Below are 26,857 nucleotides of genomic sequence, written 5' to 3'. Positions count from 1 at the left end.
CTGGCAGATTTTCTTACGGGGGGAAAGGGACACAAAACTTTAAAAAACAAGTAATAAAAACTCAGCAAATGCACCACCCATCAAAGGTCTGCAGGGAGGAGGGCTGGTGATCTGACAGATTTATCTGAATCACAGATCCCAGGGGCAGAAAAAAAAAAACAAAAAAAACAAAAACGAGAGAAGGAAGATGATGTACAGGGCGTGTAGCCGCAGAGATCCTAATGTGGACCCTCGGGGAGAGCTCAGGCCGAGTAGCAGCAAAGGGAGAAAGGCGAGGTCTGAGTGGTTATCAAAAGGCATTTCAAGAACTGATAAAAAGTTATGAGCCCACAGGTACAGGGTGCATACATCAAGCAGGAAAAAAATGACTGGAAACCCATACTTCATTTGTACTAAAACTGCTAAACACGGAAGACAGAGAAAGGCCTTCAAGCTGCCCAGAGAGAAAGGACAGATCACGCTCAAAGAAAGAGAGGATGAGAGTCCACTTCTCAACAGCAGTAATGAACATCAACGTTCTGTAAGGTGGCACGCCCTGCCCAGCCCTGTGCCCGGCAACACCTCCTTTCAAGCAGGAAAAAGAACAGCAGGCACACAGGTCTGATGGACACTGCTAACAATCCCGAGTTCATGCATGTTCATCACACTTGGTGCTCGACAATCCGAGAAGTCTGTGCTCAACAACTGGAGAAGACACATTCTCCTCCAACAAAACCAGAAATCTGACAAAGCCTCAGCCAGTGCCAGGTGATGAAACAAATCTAAACCAAGTCTGAACGACTAGTATCAAATGACTTCTCCAAATGCAATTCAAATTATTTGAGAAAGGAACCAAACGGGATACATTTTTAAATCACCTTATGATCACATCCATTTCTGCCAAGACAGTGGACCAAATGTCCCAACCAGTCTGCTCAATGAAAACAACTAAAAATGCTGAGTAAACCATTTTTTAAAAAATCTTCTCAAAAGCTTCTATGGCTGGGTGACAAACAAAACCAAACCAAAGCCCTGGTCAGGTCAATGACGGGATGCAGAGGGCGCGGGGAGATGTCGGCCAGCTGTTACCCTAGGCCAGAACCACAATCACACACACACACACACACACTGCACAGTGACAGCCAGCTGTTACCCTAGGCCGGACCCCCCTCCCCCCCAACACACACACCACAGTGACAACCAGCAAAGAAAAGCAAGCCAGAGGACGACACCCAGGACCATGGTTACCTGCATGGAGTAGGGGGCAGGGGTGCGGGGAAGTGACAGGGACACAGGCTGGGAAACAAGCTGTGGTCTTTTCATTTGGGGAGTAGGGTCCCAGGTGCTCATTGTGATACTAAGCCTCATAACTTATAAAGGACACATGTATCAAATGTTACCAACCTAAACAATTAAAAAGAACTGGGGCACCCCTGGGGGGCTCAGTCAGTCGGTTAAGCGTCCAACTTCGGTGCCCAGGTCATGATCTCACAGTTCATGAGACAGAGCCCCACGCTGGGCTCTGCATTGAGTGTGGAGCCTGCTGGGGATTCTCTCTCCCCTTTTCTCTCTCTGCCCCTCCCCTGCATGCACTCTCTCTCTCAAAATAAATAAAGATTAAGAAAAAAAAAGAATCAGGATACCTGGGGCGGGGGGCGGGGGGGTGGCCAGTCGGTTGAGCAACCAACTTCGGTGCCCAAGTCATGATCTTGCAGTTTCTAAGTCTGGGCCCCACATAAGGCTCTGGACTGACAGCTCAGAGCGTGGAACCTGCTTCCAATTCTGTGTCTCCCTCTCTCTCTCTCTCTCCCTCCCTCCTCCCCCCAAAATAAACAAACATTTAAGAAAATTGAAAAAAAAAAAAAAAGAATAAATGTTATCAAATTCTGAACCCCTTAAATGGATTCTTAAAATGGATCCATTTAGCTTGGAATTCAGTGAAAACATAAGTGCACATATGTATACATCTTAAACATCTGAATCAAGTAGTAAAGACTTAAAAAATTACAGAATGGGTGTCATTTAGTTCTGAGGCCTGCATAATTTATCTCAGAACTCAGTGAAAATTTCCACACTCAAGTTCTTACAAAATATTCCAGTTCTGTTCTCAGTTAAATAGACCTTGGCTATAAATAGCTGAAGGGCCAAAATTACATTCACTGTGTGTGTGAGCATACAGGTGTGTGTGTGTGGTTATGCAGGAGAACATTCTGAATTCCTAACTGATTTTTCAACAGCAGAACGAAGCCTGTTCCCAACTGGGCGCTGCCCGTGCAGGAGAACACGCGGTCACCCAGAACAGGACAGACGCTGCACTCAAAGTGACCACAGGAAGTCAAACAAATGGACAAGTACTTACCGAAGCAGCAGGGCAAAAATCCTACTATTTTCAAAACTTTGTTAGGTCAGGATAGGAATAAAAATGCATGCATTTTTCCTGTAAGTGGATTATGCTATGTTTGTTTTATGCACAGCCTGTGTTACGAGCCAGCATTTTACGAACAAGCCTCCACCGCTGTGAACAGAGCTCTGCGCCTCCCTCCTCAGAGGGGAACGAACATGTGAAACTCGGCGGAACGTATTTAACCAAGCTTCTCGCGAGAGGCCTGTGCCATGGTTCCGATTCCCTTCCTGTTACTGCAGAGCTCCGAGGAGCACGTGCCTACACACGTGTGTAAATCTTCTCTCTTTAGAATAAACCCTTGGAAGTTGCCAACATTCAACTGTTTTTACCTACAAAACTGCCAGTGGTGCCCAACCGGGAGGATGGAGACCTGCTGGCGGCCCCTCCCGTACCTGCCGATCAGGAGCTGTGACAACAGCTCTCTCCTCTGTCCCTCCGTCCCTCCTCTTCCTCCCTGTAGTTGGGGCGCCACCTTTACCCCCACCTGTTTCCTGTCCCTCAGACCAGAGATACCGACACGGGTGAGCCACCGACACAGGGAAGGGGGGTATCATGGCTACACTTCTATTTCTTTTAAAATACAGGTTCTTGGTAGAATATCATAAAATTATATGCAAAATGAAAGTAATTATTAGGATAGAGACACTTTAAGTGATGTTTTAGATATTTTCCAGACTTTCTAAAACTGTGCCGTATGACTAAGTGTAAAAGATTAAAAAGAGGGCAGGTTGAAGAAGAGAAAGTGCAGGAACGGCAGAAAGCAGAGTGGGGGTGGGGGGCTGGAGGCTCACGTGGAGGCCACACCCGAGGCAGAGACACGCACCCCCACTCATGTCATGAGAAGCAAATGGTAAACGCCAAAGGCCCAGCGGCCTGGTGCTGCCTGTGGGCTGTAATTCAGACAGTGACCAGCACTTGCACGGCAGACGGCCCCACCTCACTTTGTCGGGATGGGGATTCTACACGGACACCTGGGCAGGTGAGCCCGGGAAGCGCGCGGAGACTCACAGAGCCGCTGCCTGCACGCTGGGACACTGCAGTGTGCGCGCTCGCCACCTCCTGGGGTCTTCCATAGGGACCACACCCACCGCAGAGAGACACACGTGCTGTGAGATAGAGGAAACTGGGGCCACACCAGCATGTGAAGTGCTGTTTTCAGAGACGCAAGCAAGGCCTCCTAAGAGAAAAGCTAGGACACGGGGCCGCGGTGTGGAAGGAACAAGAACACCACCGATGGCGAGATCAGTGTGCATTGGCCGTGAGCTAATGGGGCCTGTTTGGTGAATTCCAGAAATCCGAGTCACTGAAGTAGTCACAGATTTCCTCAGGGGGTGGCCTTTTTCAAAGAAATTATGCCGACAGAGATAGAGATCATCTAGAGAGAGACACACACAATGCGAACCTATCAGGTAGCTAACCTCTCCCATCGCCTCCTTCACTTCAACACAGAGCTCACCAGATCGCCAAGGACGAGCTGTGGAAACACACGGCGGGGGCGGAGTGCCACCTGGAAACGATTCCGCGTGCCAGCGGGCCTCCAGCAATCTCAGGCGGAAGCTAAAGGGGACTTTGCTCTTTCCTTTCGCCCAACGCAAGCCCCTCTTCCCACGTGTCTCTGTACCGCGGTCATCCTTCCCAAGCCCCCGTTAGGCCTGGTGCCCCACGCTGCCCATTTCCAGGGCACTTCGACCCCACGGACGGGACAACGCACCCCACCCCTGCGAGGCGTGCTCGGGCTCCTGCTCTCACAGCCCGGATCTCAGCAGCAGGAACACCCAGTGTGCTCACACCAGGAAGTCCATCAACCTGCCTTCTTACCGCTTTACTTCTGAATTTAACCAAATCTGTCTCTCTCCGGACACCAAATACCTAGATGGACACAATCAACCTCTTTCTTCTTTATTTTCACGCTCCATTTGGATCAGCCTCCCGGTTCCAGCAAATCCATCCACCGACTCTGCTTACAACCACAGCCTGACCTTTCTCTCCCCCATTTCTTGCCTAAATGGCTGAAGAGTCTCCAAACTTGCCTTGCAGCCTTGGAGGACGCTGCCATCGCATCGGTAGGATCTTATTTAACAACAGAAACTCTCATCAAGCCATTCACTACTTAAATTCCTTCAATAGCTGCCTCTACTCTGCAGGACAAAATCTAGGGCCTTCCCTTTTTATGATGTGGGCTGTTATCTCCCTCACCCACTTCTCAAAACTTTTGAGCTCAGATGTAAATGCATCAGGTTTCCTAAAGTACATCTCTTCCTCATCTACCAAGTTGGGGACTCGGTGACACTTTCCAGGGGAGCAGACCCTCCAGTGCACGGCCACGTGGCCCATGCTCACCAACAGCAGAGGACTGAACGCACAGTACCGTGTACAGGAGATCCTGGCCATCAGAGGGATTTATGGTGCAATTCACTTATCCTCTGTGTTCTTGATCCACAGCAGACACTTAATACGTATTTTTATTAAAACTAAACATTACCAAGTGCATTTAACTGCAGAATGGTGTGCAAATGTCAGATATTCCTCAGACCTCTTGTCCCCCACTCATCACGAAAACTAACAAATATTTGGTCATAACTGTTAGTTCATTTACGCCACAGGTATTTGTTGTCTAAGTTTTTACTCAGTGTAAAAAAAAAGTCAATTCTGGCTTCACTATGCAACTTGCTCTTGAACGCGAGCGATCTGCACAGTGCATGTCAAGGCAGTCGGCTGACAGTAAATTCTACATTCTACAGTAAATTCTACACCTGACAAATCCACCGATGTTCAGGCATGATAATTATACTTGAATTAAAGACAAACCAATACTTGCGTCACTTAGGACTTACCGTCTCCACATAAAAGAAGATCTTTTAAGACTTGCCCAAGCACACAAGAATTCACAGTGTCAAAAATTCAAAATGTCCACTGGTTAGAAGACTCTCACTGCCATACTGTGACAAATTTATTATTTTCCCCCAAATTAGGTTTACTCTAATTCTAAGATTAAAAACCATGTAGTAAGTAGGATTCAAACAAAGAAGAAGGTACATTAAAGCACCCTCCTATACCTGTTGATAGAAGAAATTCAGAGTTGGCTTGTCTTCAGTAAACTGGTTTAGAAATCCTTTTGGCAAATAACGAATTCTCAATTCATATCTAAAAAACAATTCACAAAACAGAACAATTAGAAAGAAGTCATTTTCTCAACTCATAGTCTACAATTCGAGTATTATTGTGAGTATGGCATTACCAGTTACTCTCAGAGTAGTATTTTTAAAAGTGAAATAGAATCGCAGTTTTTAAGCATACATTTTTAACCGTTTCAGCACAAGAACATGCACATCGGTGTCTGGAGCTCAGTGGTCCACAAGGAGACAGGACAGGAAAGATGTCCAGAGAGCACAGGGACAGCTGTCAGTGTCCCGCACTGGGCCGGGGCGGCACCTCCTCCCACCTCCCCCAACGGCTGCCCTGGCGCGCCTGGACTCACACGAGTGCACTCTTCTGGACCTGGCTTTTCCCACTCACTGTGGTGCCTGTGAGATGCAGCCCACCTAGCAGCGGCAGGCCATTTCACGGACAGCCCACATCATGGCGAAGGGCCAGCGGAGGTATTCCTACTTTGGGGCCACCATGAGGATACTGCTATGAACACTCCTTTTTTCCCCTCCTCTAAGCATAAAAAGATTTAGTCGCTGAGGAAGCCAAGCTTAAGAACGATCAAAACAAACAAACTTCACCAGGATGCCCTTGTGCATTCTCATGCCTGTCTTCTGGTGGATGTACGGACACCCCTCTGCTGGGTACTGGGGTGTGGACCAGGAGCAGAGTCCCTGGATCACAACACGCACACCTGCATCCACAGATGCCACCCGTCAGGGAGCCAAGGAAGTCGCACACCCGCTGGCAGCCCGGGGAGCTCTGCTTCCTTGCACCCTCACCTCTGCCTGTTATTTCTCCTGCGTTTTCGTCCGTGACATTTACTGCGGGAGGGGCAGCATGGCCCAGACTAGCATTTCCCAAAGGATAAGGAGATAGTGGGCTGTGCCGGAGACCTCCCTCTGTGAAATGCCTGTTTTGTCTAGAGGGCTGTGGGCCTCCCCTCCTGACCCCAGCTGACCTAGGGGCATTCTTCAGGCACTCATTCTTCAGGCAGGAGGCCCCTGTTAGCCACTCCACGGCCTGCCTTTCACTCTCCTGATGGTTATCTTTTAAAAATTACTTTTTTTTAACGTTTATTTACTTATTTTGAGAGAAAGCACGCATGCAGGGAGGGAAACAGAGAGGGGGCGAGAATCCCAAGCAGGAACCGTGCCCTCAGTGCAGAGCCCGACGTGGGGCCTGATGACCTGAGCCAAAATCAAGAGTCAACGCTTAACCGAGTGAGCCACCCAGATGCCCCTAAAAATTAGTTTTAAAATATTTTCATTTTAATGTTATTTTTTGAGGAAAAAAGTTCATAATTTTTAATGCAGCCCTATTATCTTCTTTTCTATTTTAGTAAACTCTTTTAGTGTTTTGTTTATAAGACATTTGCCTACCCAAAGGTTATAGGAAGATCTGGGTTTTTTCCTAAAGTTTTAGTAATTCATCTTTAAAAAATGGAACAGGCTCACAAGGAAAAGACACAAAGTAATAAATACAATGCTTGTAGTTCAGTTAAGGTGGAAAAAATGCAAGACACACAAGTTCTGCTAAGAGTTTGTGTCCATCTTATTAAAACACACAATCACCAAACAATTAGATTCCCTGTGACTTCTGCGCCCAGAAAGAGGTCAATCCCTTATACAGATATTCTACAAGGGGCAAGTATTTGGGGAGGTGCAAGAGATTTCATATATTTTTAACCTGGGACTTAGCAGGTGCTTCACACACACCATTTCTCTTACTGCACATAACAGTCTGAGAACAGAAGCGTCATGATCTAGGAAGCTGACACTCCGTGAGACGAAGTAATCCGCTCCGGGGCTGTGCGTTTGCAATCAAACAGGACACAGGAGGCTTCTGCTGTTAGTGCCCTCGCATTTTAAGAGAGAGGAAACAGATCCGGGTCAAACGCTGGGCAGCCTGGCTGCATGTCCATGCTGGTAACACCCAGCACTGATGCTGACGTGGCCTCAGGGGACAGGGAGCACTCACGATCAGACAGAAAATGCGATAAGCATTTGACCCACAGGCGTCTATGTTGTCAGAAACAGGCCTGAGAGGAGCAGAGAAAACGCGGGCCCTGCATCGGGGCCGCCTGGGCTGGGAGGCTGGTTCCGTGGCCCACCTGCCGTCCGCCATTGCCCTTCCGTACCTCGGTGTCCTCACCAGGTGGCAGGGGAGTAAAGGAGGTCGTGCCTGCCCAGCACCGAGCACACTTGCTGGCCCACAGCCACCGGGGGCTCCAACGCACACTCGTTACATCAGTAACTACTTGACAGGACGGACCCAGCACCAATCTCACACCAGGCCCGGCCCCAGGGGTTGGAGACACCAGTAAACAGAAAAGGCAAGCGCCGGGCCTCCACAAGTGTATATGCCACATGGGCTGCAAGTCAGACTGCAAATACACAGGTACCAACGAGATGGCAGTAAAAGCAACAGAGACAAACGGGCAAGGTGAGGGGACTACCATGCGATAAGGTCTTATTTTACAAAGATTCACCAATATCTGAATGAAGATCTGAAGGGAGGAAGGGAGTCGTGCAGCTGTGTCCAGGGACAAGGGTTCTAACCTGGTGGAAGAGAGTGCACGAAGGCCCTGAGGCTACAGGATGCCTGGGAAGGCAGATGCAGCTGGAGCCCGCTGAGCGCAAGCAGTGAGTAGAAAGGCTTCAGGGAGGGGAGGACCCTGCACGCCGTGCCCATGGGGCACAGAGCACCATGAGCTGAGCAGCAGCGTCACAGGGTGTGCCCCTGGAGCAGAACAAAACTGAGAGAGGCACCCACGGCTCAAACCAGAGAGAGGCGAACTGCTCTTACTCACGTGGAGGCAGGAAAGCTCTTCAGATAGTCAAAAGGATTCTGGCCCCTGCTTCACGACGCTGAGCCCGGCATACGTGCACCCATGGCCCTGCAGAGACGGCCCGAGGTCGCCCGATGTAGTGGTATCCCCTCACCCGCCTCAGTCCTGAAACCACAGCGCCCAACACCCACAGCCGCCTGGCCCGACTGCGGACTCCCCACTCCCCTCTCTTCTGTGAAACTTACCGCCTTCCCAAAACTTCTGTTACTCTTTTAAGAGACTGGCTGCATCCTGAGGCACATCTCCATCCATTCTGTGGATTTCTGAATAGCAGCTAAAAACATGCCCCAAATAAAATCATCTCTTTGCCACTTCTCCTAAGTAATAATTTCCTGTGACAGCCACTTACACTAACCTCCTCAGTCTTACCGCCAACAATGAGCACCAAGATATTCATAAGGTAACCAACTAATGATGGGGAGGAGGAGGAAGTGTTTGGACAAAGAATCTGGTAAGCTTGATACTGAGAAAGGTTAGCCAGCCCGTCTGTGTGTAGTGAAATAAAGTATAATTTCCAGAAACAACACAGATATTGTAAGTTCTTTCTTACAACAGACTTCTAACTTAAAAATCCTCAGAGGAAGGGTGCTTGGGTGGCTCCGTCAGTTAAGTGACCGACTTTGGCTCAGGTCATGATCTCGCAGCTCAGCTCATGAATTCAAGCCCAATGTCGGGCTCTGTGCTGACAGCTCAGAGCCTGGAGCCTGCTTCGGATTATGTGTCTCCCTCTCTCTCTTCCCCTCCCCTGTATGAGCTCTGTCTCTCAAAAATAAACATTAAAAAAAATATATTTTTAAAAATCCTCAAAGGAAGGGTAGGAATAGAAATTCATCATTAGACAAAAATTATAGCAGTAAGGGCTGTGAGAAAGAATCACCAATGATACTGAGATTAGTGGGTAAAAATACAGTGAGAAACAGGTATCTGCAAATTCTCAATGTATCTCCCCAGAAAAGTATTTTTCTTTTTTTTTCTTCTTAAACACTTATTTATTTACTTATTTGAGAGACAGAGAGAGACAGAGTGTGAACAGGGGAGGGGCAGAGAGAGGGAGTCACAGAATCCAAAGCAGGCTCCAGGCTCCGAGCTGTCAGCACTGAGCCTGACTCAGGGCTCAAACCCACAAATTGTGAGAGCACAACCTGACCTGAAGTTGGATGCTTAACTGACTGAGCTACCCAGGACCCCCCCATAAGAGTATTTCTTAATTATAGAGGAAAAAACAGTAACTTTTTTCCTCTGTAATTAAGATAGGTGGTGGAAAAACCTGGCTACCACCTGAAACCAAATGATCCAAGCTAAAAGCACCTGTAAAAAGGAGTCATATCATCATTCTAGACTTCCTGATAGGATGCACTGAGACAGGTACCAAAGCCTGGCTGTAGAATTCTGGCCAAAAACACGTAACCTCAATATAACCAGGAAAAAAGCCCCAGACAAACCTAAATTGAAGGACACAGTACAAATAACCAGCCAGTACTCTTCGAAAGTGTCAAGGTCAGGAAGGACATAGAGAGACTGAAGAACTGTCCCAGATTAGAGAAGACTCCAGGAGTCCTGATCAGCAACATGGTATCCTGGACCGACAAGGGCTGTTAAGTGGGACAACTGTGAAAACTGTGAATCTGAGTAACAGCTGGAGATTAGTTACTAACACTCTTTCAAAGTTAATTTCCTGGCTCCGTGTCAAATTACTATACTATGTTTATGAAAGTTTCAACATTTAGGAAAGCTAGGTGAAGGGTACACAGGATTTAACTATTCTTACAACTTCTGATCTCTAACGAGAATAAAAAGAAATTGCACAGGCGCAGACTAATTGTTCCATAACCATGGTGATAACCCCCCACCAGAACCTGTCTCCAAGCAGCTTGGCCAGCGTCCACCTGCAGCCGCAGACCCACTGGAAACTATCTTCCAGCTGCTCGTGTTTGGTGCAGAAGCATCCAGTAAATGTCTCGTTAACAGACCAGCAAGTGGGAAGTCCATCCTCGTTTTAAAGGTATCACGTCCAAACCTGTCAGGGTGCTCCTCTACTTACTGTCTTTCTGCTTTAAATCTTTGTAAGAACTTTTGTTGAATGCAGAACTACAACGAAAACCTGGCTTTTAAGTGAAGGCACATGCAGGGGCAGTGTCATTTCAAGAGAAATTTCAAGAGAAAACTATCAAATAAAATCCAAAGCTTCCTAAACTATCATCATTCGTTTTCATTGGTCTTCTTTGAAAAAGGACACCTTTCCTCTCTGCTGCAAGGTGAGGGCTGTGACGCAGCAGGGAAGAGGGCGGCGCTAAGCAGGAGGGTGGGAACCACGATCTCCAACAATGAGGAGGAGGCCCCTCGTCCCTTGCTGGGCAAAGCCCCAAATACTTTCTCAAATGCGAAGAGGGCCAGCTTCGGACTTGCCCCTCGATGCCCTGGACCCAACATGAGAAGGACTGGACCATGTCCCCCAAAGCCCTCACAGCCTATTTATATCTGATTAGCCCACTCGGAAGCCCAAGAGACCACTCCACACTCCAGATAACTGAAATTTAGTTATCAAAATGTGATTAGCTAGAATGATCTAGAGCAAAACTTTCAAGCTGAAATCTGTGTGATGGACATCTCCGCAGGACACCGTTTGCTGCAGCACACACCAGCATGGCACTGTAACGGAAGCGTTTCTGGGGGACTCAGATCCTAACAAATACTACCCACTCAACTGGGACCTCCAGTGACAGGGACCCCAAGGCCTCCTGGTGACAGGGAAGCCAGCTCCTGCTCCCTCCTGGACAGACTGTGCAGGAAGCAAGGCAGGTAGGAACATGTGTCTTCTAAGGGGGTGACTTTTCAAGCGCTGCCTCAGAACACAGCTCAGCACAACTCCCTGTGGGGCACTCTAGAGATGGGGGGCGGGACAGGACGCTCCCCATGGAGAGGCTCTGGACTATTCCCCTCTGGTCCTTTATCTGGTCCACACTGTCCTACCCAACTGATGAGTTCCCAACAATATTCCTTCAGGGTTTTCTTTTCTTTTCACTTTATAAAAGCTTATCATGCTGTATGTCATCTTCTGGGACTTTCTGAATTGAGATAAAAATTCACATTACAAAAAATTAAGCTTTTTAAAGTGGATAGTGCAGCGGTACTCAGTGCACTCACAACAGTGGCCTGGAGACTCACTCTGCCACACGAGGCTACGTGGCAGAGGTTCACCCACACTGCTGCACGGCCCACGGTGCACCCACTGTGACCTGCGTCACGTCCTCGCCCCTGCGGCCACACGGAACCCTGGGGTCTCTCAGGGACAATCTGCGGGGAACTGCCGCGTTGCAGAGTGTGTGACGCCTCCGTAGATTTACCCATCTACCGTCCCTCACCAGCAGCGCAGGCGGCACCCTGTGGGAGCTACCACCTCTCCCACTACTGATACTGCCAACAACTCACCTTCTGCCAACCAGGTAGTACAGTTTGTGGCCTAGACCCCCATCTCCCTGCTCCCTAGTGAAGCTGACAGCGTCTGCCTCTGCTGACCGGCCAGGCTTGTTTCCTCCTTTACGACAACATCTTCATGTCTCTTGCCCACGGACTGAGTTGCCTGCAATTTTCATATTAATCACAAGAGCACCATCTTTTGTCAATTACACAGCGCATGTATCTCCTCTCAGCTGCAACTTGCTTTTGCACTTTTAAAAATACACCTTTTAATAGACAGAAGGTCTTAATCCCAATAAAGTTAAATCTGCTGTTCTTTCCTTTTACAGTGAATGTTTTGGGGGTATTAAATCTTCCTACTCCAGGACCAGCAGTACATTCATAGTTTTCATTAAGCTGTTTTCTCACCTGATCCATCTTAAGTGGGTTCCTGTGTATTGTTTGAGGCAAGATCTAATTTTGTTGTTATTCTTCCCACGGCCAGCCACGACACCTCTGTGAGGTCACCCTGCCTGACACACTTAGAGCCACACGGTGTGCCACAGGCTGGCTTACACAGAGGTGTTGGAAGGAAGGCTCAGGCCTCGGGTGAGCAAGCCTGTATCTCAGGATTACTGAATAGTAGGAACAGATCCTAGAACAGATAGCATGAAAAAAAAATCTATGTTCAAAAACCTCCCGAGAATGGAAATTGATGCCCAATTCCACTTTCATTTGAAGACGTCCTTACTTCTCTGAAATAAAGCCAGGAGTGCAGCTGTCCTCACAAAGGCACCTACGAACTGAGAGAAGGTGCCTGCTAGCGAGGAGGAAATATTATCAGAAATGTTCTGTCTCTTGTGCTTAAGTATCTTACACAGGAGTAGAGAAGAAAGAGCTGAGTGCGTGGACCCAGTTCTCTACTCTGCCACCCACTTACACTATCTGATCTCGAGGAAGTTTTTAAGCTTCTCTGAACCACAGTTTTCTCACCAGTAAAATGAAAAAGGTGAGTACCCACCTGATAAGATTATCATAGTAAGAACTAAGTCTGATAAAGTAGGCTAAGTGCTTAGCTCAATGTCTGCACCACAGTAAGCAATGTGTGTTAGTGTGAAAACACTGTTACTCACACAACCTAGAACCGCTCATCCCTAGATGAACACAACTTACTATCCATCAAACTGTTTTGCCTCTTGGCTTATTTTACATTTTCATTACCACTAATTCTGTTTTCACTTAAAAAGTTTTTATGAGGTGCCTACCATATACCAGGCACAACCAACTAGAAACTAGGAATAGTGCAGTGGGTGCGACAAGGTCCCTGAGGGAGAAAGGTCACCAGGCAGGCAGGCCCTACAGCCAGAACGGCCGGGGGAGGGCACAGGGAAGAGCGGACAGTGCGCACTTGGCCGTCCTGGAAACGTCAGGGAGAACACTCAGCGGAGTCACACCAAGCGCACAGTCTTGTTCAAGAACCAGACGAGAGCCGTGTGGCTAGGGTGGAGCAAGAGGAAAGTTCTCAAAGATGAAAGAAGAGGGAGATGGAGGTCTGTGCTATTCAGCAGGCCAGGAAGCTGGTGGCGGAGAAGATCCAACGAGACCCTGACGTGGGAGGCAGGAGACCACACTGAAATGCGCAGCCGCCCGGGTGGAGGTGACGGCACGAGAGAGAGGAGACGGGGCTGGGAGATGAGCAGAACCCTGGAGTTGGCTCCATGTGTGATGTAGGAATGATTTTCATATTTCATTGGATGCTTGTATTTTTAAAGATTCTTGGACAAGTCCTATGAGCTCCACCTTAAAAACTCGCCAAACAACTGCTTCTCACTCCATTTCTGATCCCCCAGGCCACCTGCTTTTAGGATTTCTGCCTGGGCTACAGCAAAAACTGGTTTATGGGTTTCCTGTGTCTCTCCTATTAAAGTGTGAATTTGATGTCAACGGCAGGTCTACAGAGAGAAGAAAAGAGGTCACTGGAGCAGCCCAAAAGTTAAGTGCTGAGAAGAAGACAGACTGCTTTTGCTTTATACATTCTGAGAAATGTCTTCAGGAGCTCACAAATTTAATAGTCCCATCTATTTCTATACTGATTAGGTTCTTATAAAACAAGTCTTTTGTTATTATATAGTTGCCCTCCACATCCCTAAGAATGCTATTCTATTTTGAAACTCTTTTCACAGGATATTAATAAAACAATTATCAATCTCCTTGCCCCCCTGGTTGGTAGGTAGAGAAATTCTTTTTTTTTTTTTCCTTTTCTTTCTACCTACCTACCTCTCCACCCATCCATCCACCTCCCCGTCCACCCCCCCTTCCTCCTTCCCTGTATCCATCCATCCATCCATCCATCCATCCATCCATCCATCCATCCATCCATCCATCTAAATGAGGTTAAAGAGAACAGAATGCAATGGATGAAAACCTTAGACCTCAGGGTACTAGTGAGGCTGGGTATGATTTTGTGAAGCACATAAGTAGACCTGTATGTAAACAGTTCTGAGACGCACACACATGTGTGTGTACTGCATCTTAAGGTAAAATGTTTCTTCCTGTAAATCACAGAAAATGTCTCGAACATCACTCTTAGGTATGTCATCAAGAGCAGACAGCAGGACCAACAGTCTCTGACTGGTGACTGCAAGTCTCCTTGATCCTCTGAAGTCTAGTCTGCGGATTGCCCTTTACCCAACCTTCCTGGCCTTTCCTCGTCTCCATTTCTTGCCTCCGCCTGATTCCTGAGTTCCTCCAGCACCTACTCACCCACCTACTGGTTAGGTTATAAAATCTGCTTCTAATGTTTTATGGTTGCCCTAATACACAAATTTAACTTTTTTACTTATAACTCTAACGCCTGGCTGACTTAATTAGCCTGGCTAATTCCGGTCACCTCTCTTCTGACATGAGTCTACTATTTGGGATCTACTTTTTTAATATAAAAAATCAGTTTTTATCACATTATGTGTTTTTAGAGCCCATGCTTCTCTGTATCGACCTGATTTGCTTTCTAGCAACTCCTGCCTGCATCTTGCTCCCTCCTTCAGAGACCATGTTCCTTCCTCCGGAAGTATATCCACAGGAGGTTCCTTTGCTGGTAAAGTCTCTGCGGAAAGTTGTGTCTGTCATCCTGCTCTTGAAATGGTACCTGAAGCTGACAAAAATACAGGTTGCCAGTTACTTTGTTCCACGCTGAACAGATCACTGCTGTGCAGAACTGTGATTTGTTCCTGGCTGTTTTTAGCATCGTTTCTTTTTTTTTTTTTTTTTTTTTCCTTTTGTACACTACTTGGCTACCATCCACCAAAGTGCAGATTTATTTTATTAACCATGTTTGGGATTTTATATTAATCCTGGTTCTGAGGACTAATGTTATTTGCCAATTCTAGAAAATTCTCAGCCATTATCTCTTTGGGAATATTTCCTCCTCCTCATTCTTTTTTTTCTTCCTAGAGCCCCTAAGAAATGGGCTGACCTCCTCATTCTTCAGGTTACATCATTTCCTTTCATATTTTCCACCTGTTGATCTCTCTGTGCTATCTTTCGGGCAAATTTTCTCAGATCCACATTTCTGTTTACTAATTTTTTCAGCTATCTCTAATTTGTTATTTTAGCCATCCACTGCTTTCTAGAACTTGAGTTTGGTTCTTTTTCAAATCTACTCGGTTCTTTTTAATAGGCTCCTGTTCCTTACTGACACCCTAACTTTTGCCCCCTTTGACGTGCACAGACAGGCAGCATGTGGCCTGCCCTCCCCAACACCCACGGGGATCACCTGTGCCTGCCACCCCATCTCCCGTCTCCTCTCCTCCCCTCACTGCCCACGCACCCTCATTGATCTTACCGGCCCCACCACCTCTCAGAGTTAAGGTACAGTATTCCTCCTGAGGAGGCATGTTCATTTTAAAAGCCTGCACTGGGAAGTCAGGTAAATTTGAGTCAAAACTGTGTCCAGAGAGGCGCCTGGGTGGCTTAGTCGGTTAAGCGTCCGACTTTCGCTTAGGTCATGATCTCGCGGTTCGTGGGTTCGAGCCCCGCGTCGGGCTCTGTGCTGACTGCCAGCTCAGAGCCTGGAGGCTGTTTCAGTCTGTGACTCCCTCTCTCTCTGACCCTCCCCTGCTCACGCTGTCTCTCTCTCTCTCTCTCCTAGAAATAAATAAAACATTTAAAAAAAAAAAAAAAACTGTGTCCAGAGCCTTCTCTGCAGGTGGAACTTAAATCAAGTCTCCTGCCTGTTTCCTTTGTCTTTACCTCCTAAGATCTGCAGACAGCTACATGAAATACACATTTTCCCAACTGCAAACGTACAGACTATAAAAAGCCCACAGCTGGCACAGCACCCGGCTCTGGCAGCCTCCGGCAGTGCTCACATGGCAGGGCCGCCAGCTTCACCACTTCTGTCAGCATCGGGATCAGCACAGGCTCCATGAAGTTCTACCTTGCCCAGTCTTTGGGGGTTTAGGCTCCGAGAAAAAGAGCAGCACCCACTCAACTTTACTTGAAATTAGGCCAAGTAAACTGGCTTAAAAGAACAGAAACAGAGCTTGTAAGTTCAGATGCTTGCATTCAACGTGACATTTGTCTGAGCACTAGGGCCACCACCATGATGAGGTACGCCTCTGACATGTCCGTGTAAGAAGATAATGGAATTATGTTCAATAGAAATACCTGCAGGTATTTTTAACTAACTTTTAGGTATTCTTAGCTTTTAAACACTTATTTGATTGACTGGCTGAATAGCTGGAGTCAAACCTTTGCTAGTCATCGATGTAACCCAACCGAACTGCATTATGGTGGAATATCTTGTTAGCCCAGTCTGTTCCAGCTATTTGAAAAACCTGAAAATACAAGGATATTTTTTTTTGTAAACTAACTAGGACCAGATTTTATTCGACTAGAGTTTTATTACCCTAAATATATTTGTTTTGCTTTTAAAATGTCTCCTCCAAACAACTCAGGTTGTCGGACTGAAAGTGACCGGCACTGAAGCCCCCCGACCCCCCCATCCATAACCACCTTTACGCCCACAGCAGCATCCACAAAATCGAGATGCCTGTGGAAGGAGCCCAGCTTCACAAGTTATACTTCTCTCAAATTAAGTGTATTACATGTACAATTTCCTACTAACATGCTGCTTTGCTTAACAGTGGAAAAATTGATTAGGAGAGAACATAGGGAGTTCTTTAATTCACTCTGAATCACGTCCGTTTTGCTCAGGTCAGTTCCAGTCACAAACATCAAACGTGCACCCGCTCTTTTCAGGGGAGCCATGGGTTACCGGGTGCCGTGGAGCGAGCCGTGCCACCCGCGTGTGGGGAGCAGGTGCACAAGAGCATGTGGACAGGACAAGACAGGAAAGAGCAGGGGGCGGAGATCTCAGAGGCCGACCCAGAGCGGTCCTGGGGAGAAGCGTGATGGGCCAGAGCGCCCCCACAGAGCCCGAAGCCCACGGTGCCACAGAGACAGACTGAACAGAAGTCTAGGAGAGGTCGCTGGTCAACGATCATTACCAGCTGATCTTATTTAGACAGGAGTCGTAATCACAGGCAGCAGGAAAGTTAAGCAAAGACATTCATCCTCTTGTGTGTGATTTAATAGGCAAAACAAATCAAGTGTGAGTCACACCAAAGTAGGTACGCGATCTTACTTCCACTCCTCTGGTGGGTGTGCAAGTTCATACTTCTCCCTCACACTGGAGACACCCATATCCACATGGAGCCAGTGAGCCTCCTCTGACCGCAGGTGACTGAGGCGAAATCCATAGCAGGCCACGTGCTTTACTTTGTGACTGTCCACTATCTTCTGAATGATGCCCTAAAACATACCCCCCACAAAAACGACTGTTATAAACAAAAAAAAAACTGTATGCTAAAAATTAATGCAATGTTCATTTCTTTTAGTTAGTTATCAGAAATCTTTGGTAAAAGAGTATCAAGTTAAATAAGTTACTTAATTTTTCTTAGGAATCTTGTTTTCTCACATAGTATTTTTACGAACAAGGAATAGTTTTGAAAAAACACAAAAAGAGGCTCTTCCCTTCCCTTCCCTTCAGTGATATACAAGGCATGAAACTTATAATACATTTCTGCAGCTCTATCTCAGCCTCACCCCCGAAACTGACAAGGCGTCCCAGCCACCCTCTGGGTGTGACTTGCTGAGGACCAGGCCTGAGGAGGGATCTGCTTTCTGAACCTGGAACAGCGTACGCCGCTCTAGACCAGGCCGCGGCTTCATGTTGTTTCTTAAGAAACACATTTAGGGACAGATGATAAAGGCCACATTTCTGATAATACCGATGATATCTGTGAAGTTACTCAAAATTGGGCCTACCCAATCTGCTACATGCTCTCTACAGACAAATATGCACAGTCTCCCATAGCCCCGAACCTAACATTCCACGGCTTCAGACATGAAGGCTGCCCAGAGATGCAGCTTATCCTGGGACTAGGGAAAGGGAGGGGCAGCCCCGAGTGTCACCCTGTACCCGCACGCTTGTGGAAGTCCCACGTGTCCGTGTGTGTACACGGACATCACACATGGAAGACTCGCATGGGAGTCCTGAGAGGCCGTGTGCTACCCTCACAGGAGCGTGTACTAATCACAGCCACTGCACTCCTCTCAGTGCTCCAGACCACTCACCGCTAACGCTGAGTGATGCCGATGTTAACATTAACAGGACAATCACTGCTCAAGAAAATCAGCACTGGTTTGTAAAGATTAGCAGTTAATAGAAGGTATCATACTACTTACAATGTAAGACACACCTTACAAGTTCCTACACACACTATCTCTGTATTACTGCATGATGCAGGCTGTTCCTATCGCTACGCAGGAGGAAAGGTAAGTAACGCATACGATATGCAAAACCCATCAAGAACGCAGTGCGCCCACACTAAAGGCAACATGTGGCACGTGTCCGTGGCCAGGCTCCCTCGCAGACTAGTGGCGCCCAGGAGAAGGTTGTGTATCAGGCACGGGAGAGGGTGCGGAGGGAGGAAACGTGGCTTCAGAAAGGATGCCTGGACGAGGGACTGGGTTGGAGGTCACTCCACAAAGAAGACGAGTTCTCTGGGGACAGGAAGACTGTGTGTGGCCTGCAGAACTCTGGGCAAAACTGAGATAGGCATAAATGTCCTTCCTGGCTTTTGGATTCAAGGCCTGGAGTTTCTGATGGGGCCCCCGTGATGGACGCCATAGCCTGTGTCCGCCCGAGGGCACCCAGCGAAGTGGGCAGCGGGAGCCGGAACCCAGCCGGCCCTCTGGTCGTCACACCTTGTGCTCAGGGGCGGGACATCTGCCTCTAGCAGTTCTCTCAGAGGTGACTTCTGCGGCTTCTCCTTGCCAACAACACACAAGTCCCTGCTGCACAGGGCGGGAGCTGGCGCCTCTTTCAAATTCCCACAAAGGCGTTTGGTGTCCCTGTGCCAGCTCTGCCCACTCACAGCGACACCGGTTGCCGTCGCTACAGCTCAGGTTTAGCACGTCTTCTCTTTAGTCCACGGCAGCCCACTGCTACCACAGGTTCCAGAGCCATGGCTCTCCCGCTAGGGCCCCGGTTCAGGCTCCTATCTGTCCCCGCCATCCATCTCGGCAGGCCTGTCCTTCCCTGCGGACACAGAGCACCAGTCCTGACACACACTGGATCCTACAGCTGTGTGTGCCGTCAACCCCCGGGAGAGATCCTGCCCTCCCGGGAGCTTCCCTGCTGAGCCCTAGCGAAGGCTACCCTCCCGCACGAGCTGTCGGGGAACAGGGCGCACAGGCGCCCACCTGCAGGGAGCCCAGTGTAAACACACTTAGCCCAGAACTGGGGAGCCCAGGGGAAAAGCAGGCTCTCCGTCTGGAGTTTGATGGGACAGGGACAGACACGATTTAGTCCATTCACTCGATCACACTACCTGAAGACGGCCAGAACGACTTCAGGTTCGGTTCTGGGTGACAAAGAGCTCCCATCCTCACTCCAGACTAAACAAGCTGTAACTTTCACTTTCCACTACAAAAGTTATAAGCAATAAACACACAGACACTTCCCTCTGTTTCATGTTTTGCTTTTTCATTATGCTCCCATATTGTGTTCTGTCCCATTTCTCTAGAACTCCTTTAAATCTCATTGCTGACTCAGTCTGAATGGCGGCCAAAGTTACAAATATACGAGGACTTAGACATTTGATGCTCAGCACACACACTCAGTAACTTAAATAATTTTGAGAACCAAACATTCAGTTCTGGGTAAGTGAAAAATAACTTGGAGAACTAAGTATTTAGTAAGGAACGCATACTCAGAAAACCCTACGCTGCTACCCTATGGAAATGCATGCATATTTTATTTCTGGAATACGTATATTTAGAAAAGTGACCATCTCAAGGGAGATGACAGGACAAGGCTTTACAATACGCCACTAACAGCAGCTGAACTAAATTTAAATTTCTCACCCTGACTTTGATGCCCCATGACAATCCTATCCCACAGTGGACAATTCTATCCACACATCACTACTTTGAAAAATCCATTTATCATATCCCAGAACTTGGAAATATATAATGTTCCTTTTTAAATCTCACATTAGAGATGTTCTCAGGAAAAGAACTCTTCTTAAGGATGAAAATAAAAGAAGCCAGTGTCTGTTTCGTGCTTCTATCGTATCAGGAACATAGAGCGCTCTGCAGACAGAGCTATTCTACTCCTGGGGTGGGGGGGGTCCTTGTTGGCTCCCCGGCCCTGGGGAGTTAAGGGGCATGCAAACCATACTGCTGTGAACACGCCTGAAGCTGGCATCACACACATGCAGAAGCAATGCCCAGAAACAGACGCTCCAGCTCAAAAGCTACATAACGTGTGACGGGTAACTATGGCCAAACCGTCAGCCAGCGAAAACTGTACCAATGATACTTGGCACATAACATTAGACTGCCCTTCACCTTATGCCAGCACTGGATAAAATCAACCTTAAATGCTCATCAGTGTGATGGGCCACAAAAGGTGGGGGTGACAACACAACTAGTGTTGTCCCTGATTACACACTAGTGAGATGATCCTGTAGTTTCGTTTCTAAAAGTTCTTTTTAGAACTTAGTCAACTTAAGTTGTTTGGATCAACTTGGTCACTTATCTTTTAGACAATGCTCTGGAAAAAAGTAATGACCTTTTCACTGGTAGAAAGAAGTCCTGCAGACCTTTCCTTCACGTTCATTCGCTCACTGGGTCAGTGAACATGTGTGCACCTAGGCCATGTGGTGGTAGCACTGTGATGAGGGGTATGATGGAACCCTCACCCCCAAAGCCTTCGTCTAGAAGGAGGGAGGTGCTGGGCACATGCATGGCAGTGGCCTGTCTGTGGGGAACTGGCTGCATGTCTAACTGTCTCCCCACAGTAGTCTGCAAGGTCTCTATCACAAGAGGAGATATCTAAAGCCACACACACTGTTCTCAACAATGCTCTTCTCTTGGCTTCCTCCCAGGACTTACCAAGTGTGATCTATGCACTGCTGACTTGTTTGTTACAATGTGGTTATTTTTCTGTGTGTCTCTTTCAGATGCTCTTCTCATTAAGGGAACCAACAGCTCTTATTGTCCTCTGACCCCGCGTGCACAGGAGGAGCCCTCCTGTCACTCAGCTACCGCAGACAAGGTGTGGCGATTCAAACCCGGCTCTCCAAGAGCACTGCCTCCTTCCTGCTGGGTCAGACTCCCGCACAGTCGGCCCACAAGTCCTCGAGACAAAGCACAGCTGTGTCCGTCTGCTCCCTGCTGCTGCTGTAACAAATGACCACAAACTTCCGAGATGAAGATAGCACACACTGGGGTGCCTGGGTGGCTCAGCCGGTGAAGTGTCCAACTTCGGCTCAGGTCATGATCTCACAGTTCGTGGGTTTGAGCCCCGCGTCGGGCTCTGCTCTGACAGCTCAGAGCCTGGAGCCTGTTTCAGATTCTGTGTCGCCCTCTCTCTCTGACCCTCCCCTGCTCATGCGGTCTCTCTCTCAGGAATAAATAAAACATTAAAAAAAAAAAGATAACACACACGTTTGCTTCTCAGTTCTGTAAAATCCTGTCTGAAATGGGAACCCTGGGCTAAAATCAAGGTGTCGGCAGGGATGCACTGCTTTCTGGAAGCTCCAGGCTACCCTTGTCCAGCTGCTAGAGACCCCTCCGTGCATCTTCACAGCCGGCAGGGTGGCGTCCAACCCTTCCACCATAGCTCCTTCCCTCTGACCGCATCCAGAAAAGGTCTGCAGCTCATCATCTACCCCCTCAAGGTCCTTAATGTGGGTCACGTCTTCCAAGTCCATTCTGCCATGGAAGGTCCCATATGCCCAGGTTCTGGGGATGAGGACGTGGACACCTTTCAGGGCCATCATTCTGCCCACCACAGCCACCGTCTCTAAGGTTCTGTGATACAGAATTCCTTCTCATGCTCTTGCCATCTCATATTCTTCTTAACACTTCTTTTGACTCCATTTTTTCCCCTAAGGTTTTCTTTTCTAGTTTCTTCCTAGATGATACTATTCCATTAAAGGAATAGTTTAATATCTCTGTAGTCCTTCCCTGCACCAAAATTACTGGAATACACAGTGATCAATGTTCAAGTTTTAAATGCACACTCACCCGATCCTCTATCAGAGAAAGTTGACATCTGAGACACACACAGAGCGTCAGTGAGGACACCCGACAATAAACACTGGAGACCACAGGAACACAGCACACAGAGCCCTGCCAGCAACCCTCTGTGGCTGAGCTCAGGGAAGACGTCGGAGAGGGCGCCTTCCCCACGGCCGGTCGTTCTCAGCACCGCACAGTGGCTCACAGAGCTCGTAACTGCCGCACACTCACAGAATCCCAACTGCGCCTGTGCTTTCCACTCCCATCAGAAAGCTGATTTTAAATTGATCAGAACGGGGGTGCTGGGGTGGCTCAGTTGGTTGAGTGTCCGACTTTGGCTCAGGTGATGATCTCATGGTTTATGGCTTCGAGCCCCACCTCAGGCTCTGTGCTAAGAGCTCAGAGCCTGGAGCCTGCTTTGGATTCTGTGTGTCTGTCTGTCTGTCTGTCTTTCTCTCTCTCTCCCCCTCCCACTCATGCTCTGTCTCTCTCTCTCTCTTAAAAATAAACAAACATTAAAAAAAATTGATCAGAATGTTTCTTTCTACTGTTATTCTTCCCACTACCTGCATGGTTACAATCGTTAGTCCTATTCCAACCAACTATACTCACTGTTTAGCAAACTACAGGCCTGGATTTACTGTGTTTGTTTACTCTTGCAGCTCAGGTAATTACATCACCTTTCTCGAGTGGCTCAGCAGGAGTACTGAGGCCTTGGCATGTGCTATGTAGTTAGGGACGTGCGTTCAGCGCTTTAGGAAACTCTAAGACCCTTTGCAGGTAACAACAACACTGCCCAACGACTCAGCTGCTACTTAGTCTGTACTTGCCTAGACTTGGTGTCTGGGAACAAAATGCATTGTCACACACCCTGCAATTTAAAGAAAATAGCAGTAAGGAAGGAATGAACGTTTGTTAGAAGCGTCAGTAAGGCTAGCTATGGTTTTAGAGAGGTGTAATCTCTATCCGTTTCTTTTATGGTTACTAGTCTACTACTTTCTACTTCTGCAACCAATTTTCCTAATTTATATGTCCGTCAGAAGTACTCACTTCATGTAGGATTTCATGTAGTCATTCAAAAAGGACCTGTCAAGTACACGCTGTGTGCCTGCTAGGCCCTGAAGATGCGGGTGACAATACCTGGGAGCAGAAAGGCCCCTGCCGTCACAGAGCTTACAGTCTAGGGGAAGAAAACAGAGAACAAAAGAGCAAACAAATCAAGAAACAAGACAATCTCAGTAAGGAGAAAGCGTGTGAAGAGAACATAACAAAGCAGGGGGACAGGCAACAGGAAAGGTGGAGGAGCGGGAGCGCTGTCGGGCCAGAGGCAGAGTGAGGACAATCGCTGGAGACGAGGTCAGAGGGGGTAACAAGGAGCCAGATGCTGCAGGCCCTTGTAGGCCACTGAGGGACTCGGGCCTTCCTCAGACAGCAACAGGGAGCTGCTAGAGGTTTTGAGCAAATTACTGACTAGAAGACCGGCACTTCAGAGAAACAGTCCCGGAAGCAGAAAGTCCGAGGGAGTGAGCCGGAGGACAGAAGCTCACAGGGCAGGACATGGAGAGGAAAGAACTAGAGGCCTTTAAAGGACCTGAACGTTCACCCTAAATGAGACAGGAAGCCCCGGGCAGGTTCTGTGGAGGAATGACATGCTCTGGCTGTCATTTCAACGGGGTCGCCTGGATGGCAGGAGGCCACGTGGCAATGCACATGGAGATGGTGGTGGCCTGAAGAAGGTGTGGCAGCAGCGGCCACAGGAACTGGGTGGATCCCGTGTGTATCTGGGAAAACATGTGGACAGAACTAGCTCGTGTTCTGGATGCCAGGTGTACGCAAAGGAGGAGCAACACAGGATTCCAAGGGACCCAGGTCACTGAAAGAAGGGGAGCCCCGAGATGGACTCGTGGATGGCTGGTTCTTGGCGTCAGAAGTGTAAAGATGCAGGACAGGGGCACACACAGCTGGGCAGCACTCGGGTCCTAAGATCAGAGCGAGACCAGTCAGAACAGGGCAAGGCTGTGCAAAAGGCAGGGCTGGTTAAGCCCTGGTCACAGCCTGAAGAGACCATGAAGACGCAGGGGAGGAGCAAGGGGCTGCGTGCGGGCGGCCACCCGTGTCCCCACGGCACTTCTTCCCGGGCTCCCAGGTCTTCAGGCCCCATTATGTCTCCTAACTGCTCCCTCAAAGACAGCCTGTGGTATCAACGCTCCCTTCACTGCATGTCTTCACGACCAGGGCTTTGTCTGGAAGACTTCGAGGTGCAGGTCACCTCCCTCAGCCCCTGGAAGGCACTGGTCCAGTGCTGCCGCCTCCAGTGTTGCTGGTGAAAAGGCTGCTGTAAATGTCATTCTCTTCTCCAAGTGGGGGACTCCTCTGGTAGGATACGGAATTTTCTACACACCCTGGTTTCCTGACACACCACTGCAATGTTTCTAGATCACCAATCTTACTCGATACAGTCCAGTATGGAGTAACCTTGACTCTTCTGGGCTGATCCCATGCTGAGCTGCAGAGGTGCCTGGGACATGCTACTGGCACTGAGCCCAAACTGCGGCCCAGGTAAGTGACGTCAGCCCCCGTGCACCGCTGCTGGTGTGTTCAGTGACCATGACCGGGCTCATGACTCACACCTGATCTGGGTGGTGCCTGAGGCTGACAACACAGAGCGTGCCCACGTGCCCATCACAGACTCCCCACAAGGAGCCTCCACCCCACCCCACCCCGGCCTCCTCATACTCAGGAGCTGCCGCAGGGGCCGCTGCCAGCCTGGTTGTGGCCCAGACCCTGAGGCCTGGCCCTGAGTCCTACAGGCGCCTCCGTAAAGGAGCTTCTGCTGCTTTGCCCACTCTGCTCACAAACGGTGGGCTCCTATGGGCTCTTGCCACCAAGCACGTAAACTATTTATAATTAGCACATACACGTAAAAGGAGTAAAATGTATTAATTGCAGCATGAGATATATTGACTTATGACAAGAATCCAGTATTTTTTTCCTTGTAAAAATAAATCTTTCAACTCCTCCAAAGGTGCTGTTCTGAGTAAAGCAGTCTCTCTGATAATCACTTCCTACAGAGCACAACTGTCTAGCAGAAATAAAATGTAAGCTATGTGTGTTATTTTTAAATGTCTTAAAAAAAACCATTAAAAGAAATGGATTATTTCCATTTTAATAAAGTATTTTATTGAACCTACTGGGTCAAGAACATTATCCTTTCAACAGGCAATCGTAACAGATTACAGATGAGATAGTTTACATTCTTTTTTCATACTAAATCTTTGAAATCTTGCAGTTTCTACTTAGAAAACATCAGCTCAGCCCAGCTACACTCCAGCGTTCAGCTGCTGCCCACGTCTAGTGTCCCAGGCAGTGCAGCGACAGAGGGCCTGAACCTAATTATTCAGTTACTTCGGATCAGAGGAAGCCGCGTCCTTTCAGAAAACAGGTGGTCTGGTTTCCTCTTTGCTACCGTTATTAAATGGTCTGTTTACTTCGGCCAAGTGCCTACCCTTCCACTCCTAGCTCACCACCCCCCTGCCCGTCTCTGTTGTAGGTCAGCAGGCCTCAGATGCCGCCATGTTCCTTCCCCTGCACCTGCCTAACCATATATGCTGCTCCCTTTGTCCAAGATGTTCTTCTGTTTGGTGCTTCTTGGGGAGAAATATGCCACAGACAAGTTCTGCAGAACTATTTTGTTCAGTTTTGCAAATCCATTAATCAACTAATAACACTGCATTTTCAACGTTATAGCCTTAAATAAAAGTGGGTTATGAATAATAGTCACCTTCTATCACAGGAAAAGCTGAGTGAACCAATGCCAATTGAGATTTTTTTTGCCTCAAGTTGAAAATCATCAACTGATGGGAGTTATTGAATTTTAAAACATTTATCACTTACTAAGAAATAAAACCACCTGGTTTTCAGCCACTTGGATTTGCTTGTATTGATCTTCCCAGAAGTTCAACAAATATGTTCTCCTAACTTAGCCATGTGAACCTGGTTTAAAGTTTTCTTCACAATATAAATGTTTTGATGTCTGGTAAATCTGTGACATTGGCTGAAGGCCTGACACGTGCCCAGTGATCTTAACCCTCTGTGAGTAGTACATATGATACTAAAATACCTTTGTCATGGAGCCTTCCCAAGGTACATTTTCAGATACAGCCAATCTTGAACGTTCACTAAATGTCTTGTCAAATTCACAGCTTTGAAAGGTCCCCTCCTGGACAAGCACCGTGGAGTTTGCTAACAAGGCTGATTGATGCGATGCTTTAAGCAACGTCCTCATTCACCATAACTGAAACTCACACTAAGACTAGCACATGTACTAAGAGCCTTCTCATAAAAGTTACATCTGCATGCTTTCTCTCCAGCATGAACAGTGCGAGTAGGGTGGGATATGGGCTGCTGGCCTTTCTACCCAGTGACTGTGTTTACAAGGGTAAACGTAAAACAAAACTATAGGAAAACCAGAAAAAGCCATCAAGCTT

General features: G+C 48.0%; 1 protein-coding gene across 7 annotated transcripts in view; it reads right to left on the bottom strand.

Moving 5' to 3' along the window:
- The window catches only part of PTK2 (protein tyrosine kinase 2), a 253,318-nt gene that overhangs the window by 139,017 nt on the left and 87,444 nt on the right, over positions 1–26,857 (bottom strand). For all 7 annotated transcript variants that reach the window (XM_039232967.1, XM_039232971.1, XM_039232974.1 and 4 more), the window contains exons 6-7: positions 17,422–17,588; positions 5,440–5,527 (exon numbers count right to left, since the gene is read on the bottom strand). In XM_039232967.1, coding sequence (XP_039088898.1) covers positions 5,440–5,527; positions 17,422–17,588 — 255 coding nt within the window. The remainder of the gene's footprint in view (positions 1–5,439; positions 5,528–17,421; positions 17,589–26,857) is intronic.

Source organism: Hyaena hyaena, unplaced genomic scaffold, assembly GCF_003009895.1.
Source record: "Hyaena hyaena isolate Hyena2069 unplaced genomic scaffold, ASM300989v1 scaffold_69, whole genome shotgun sequence".
Classification (NCBI taxonomy): domain Eukaryota; kingdom Metazoa; phylum Chordata; class Mammalia; order Carnivora; family Hyaenidae; genus Hyaena; species Hyaena hyaena.
Note: the sequence above shows the minus strand (reverse complement) of the source record. Positions and strands in the feature narration are given on the sequence as shown.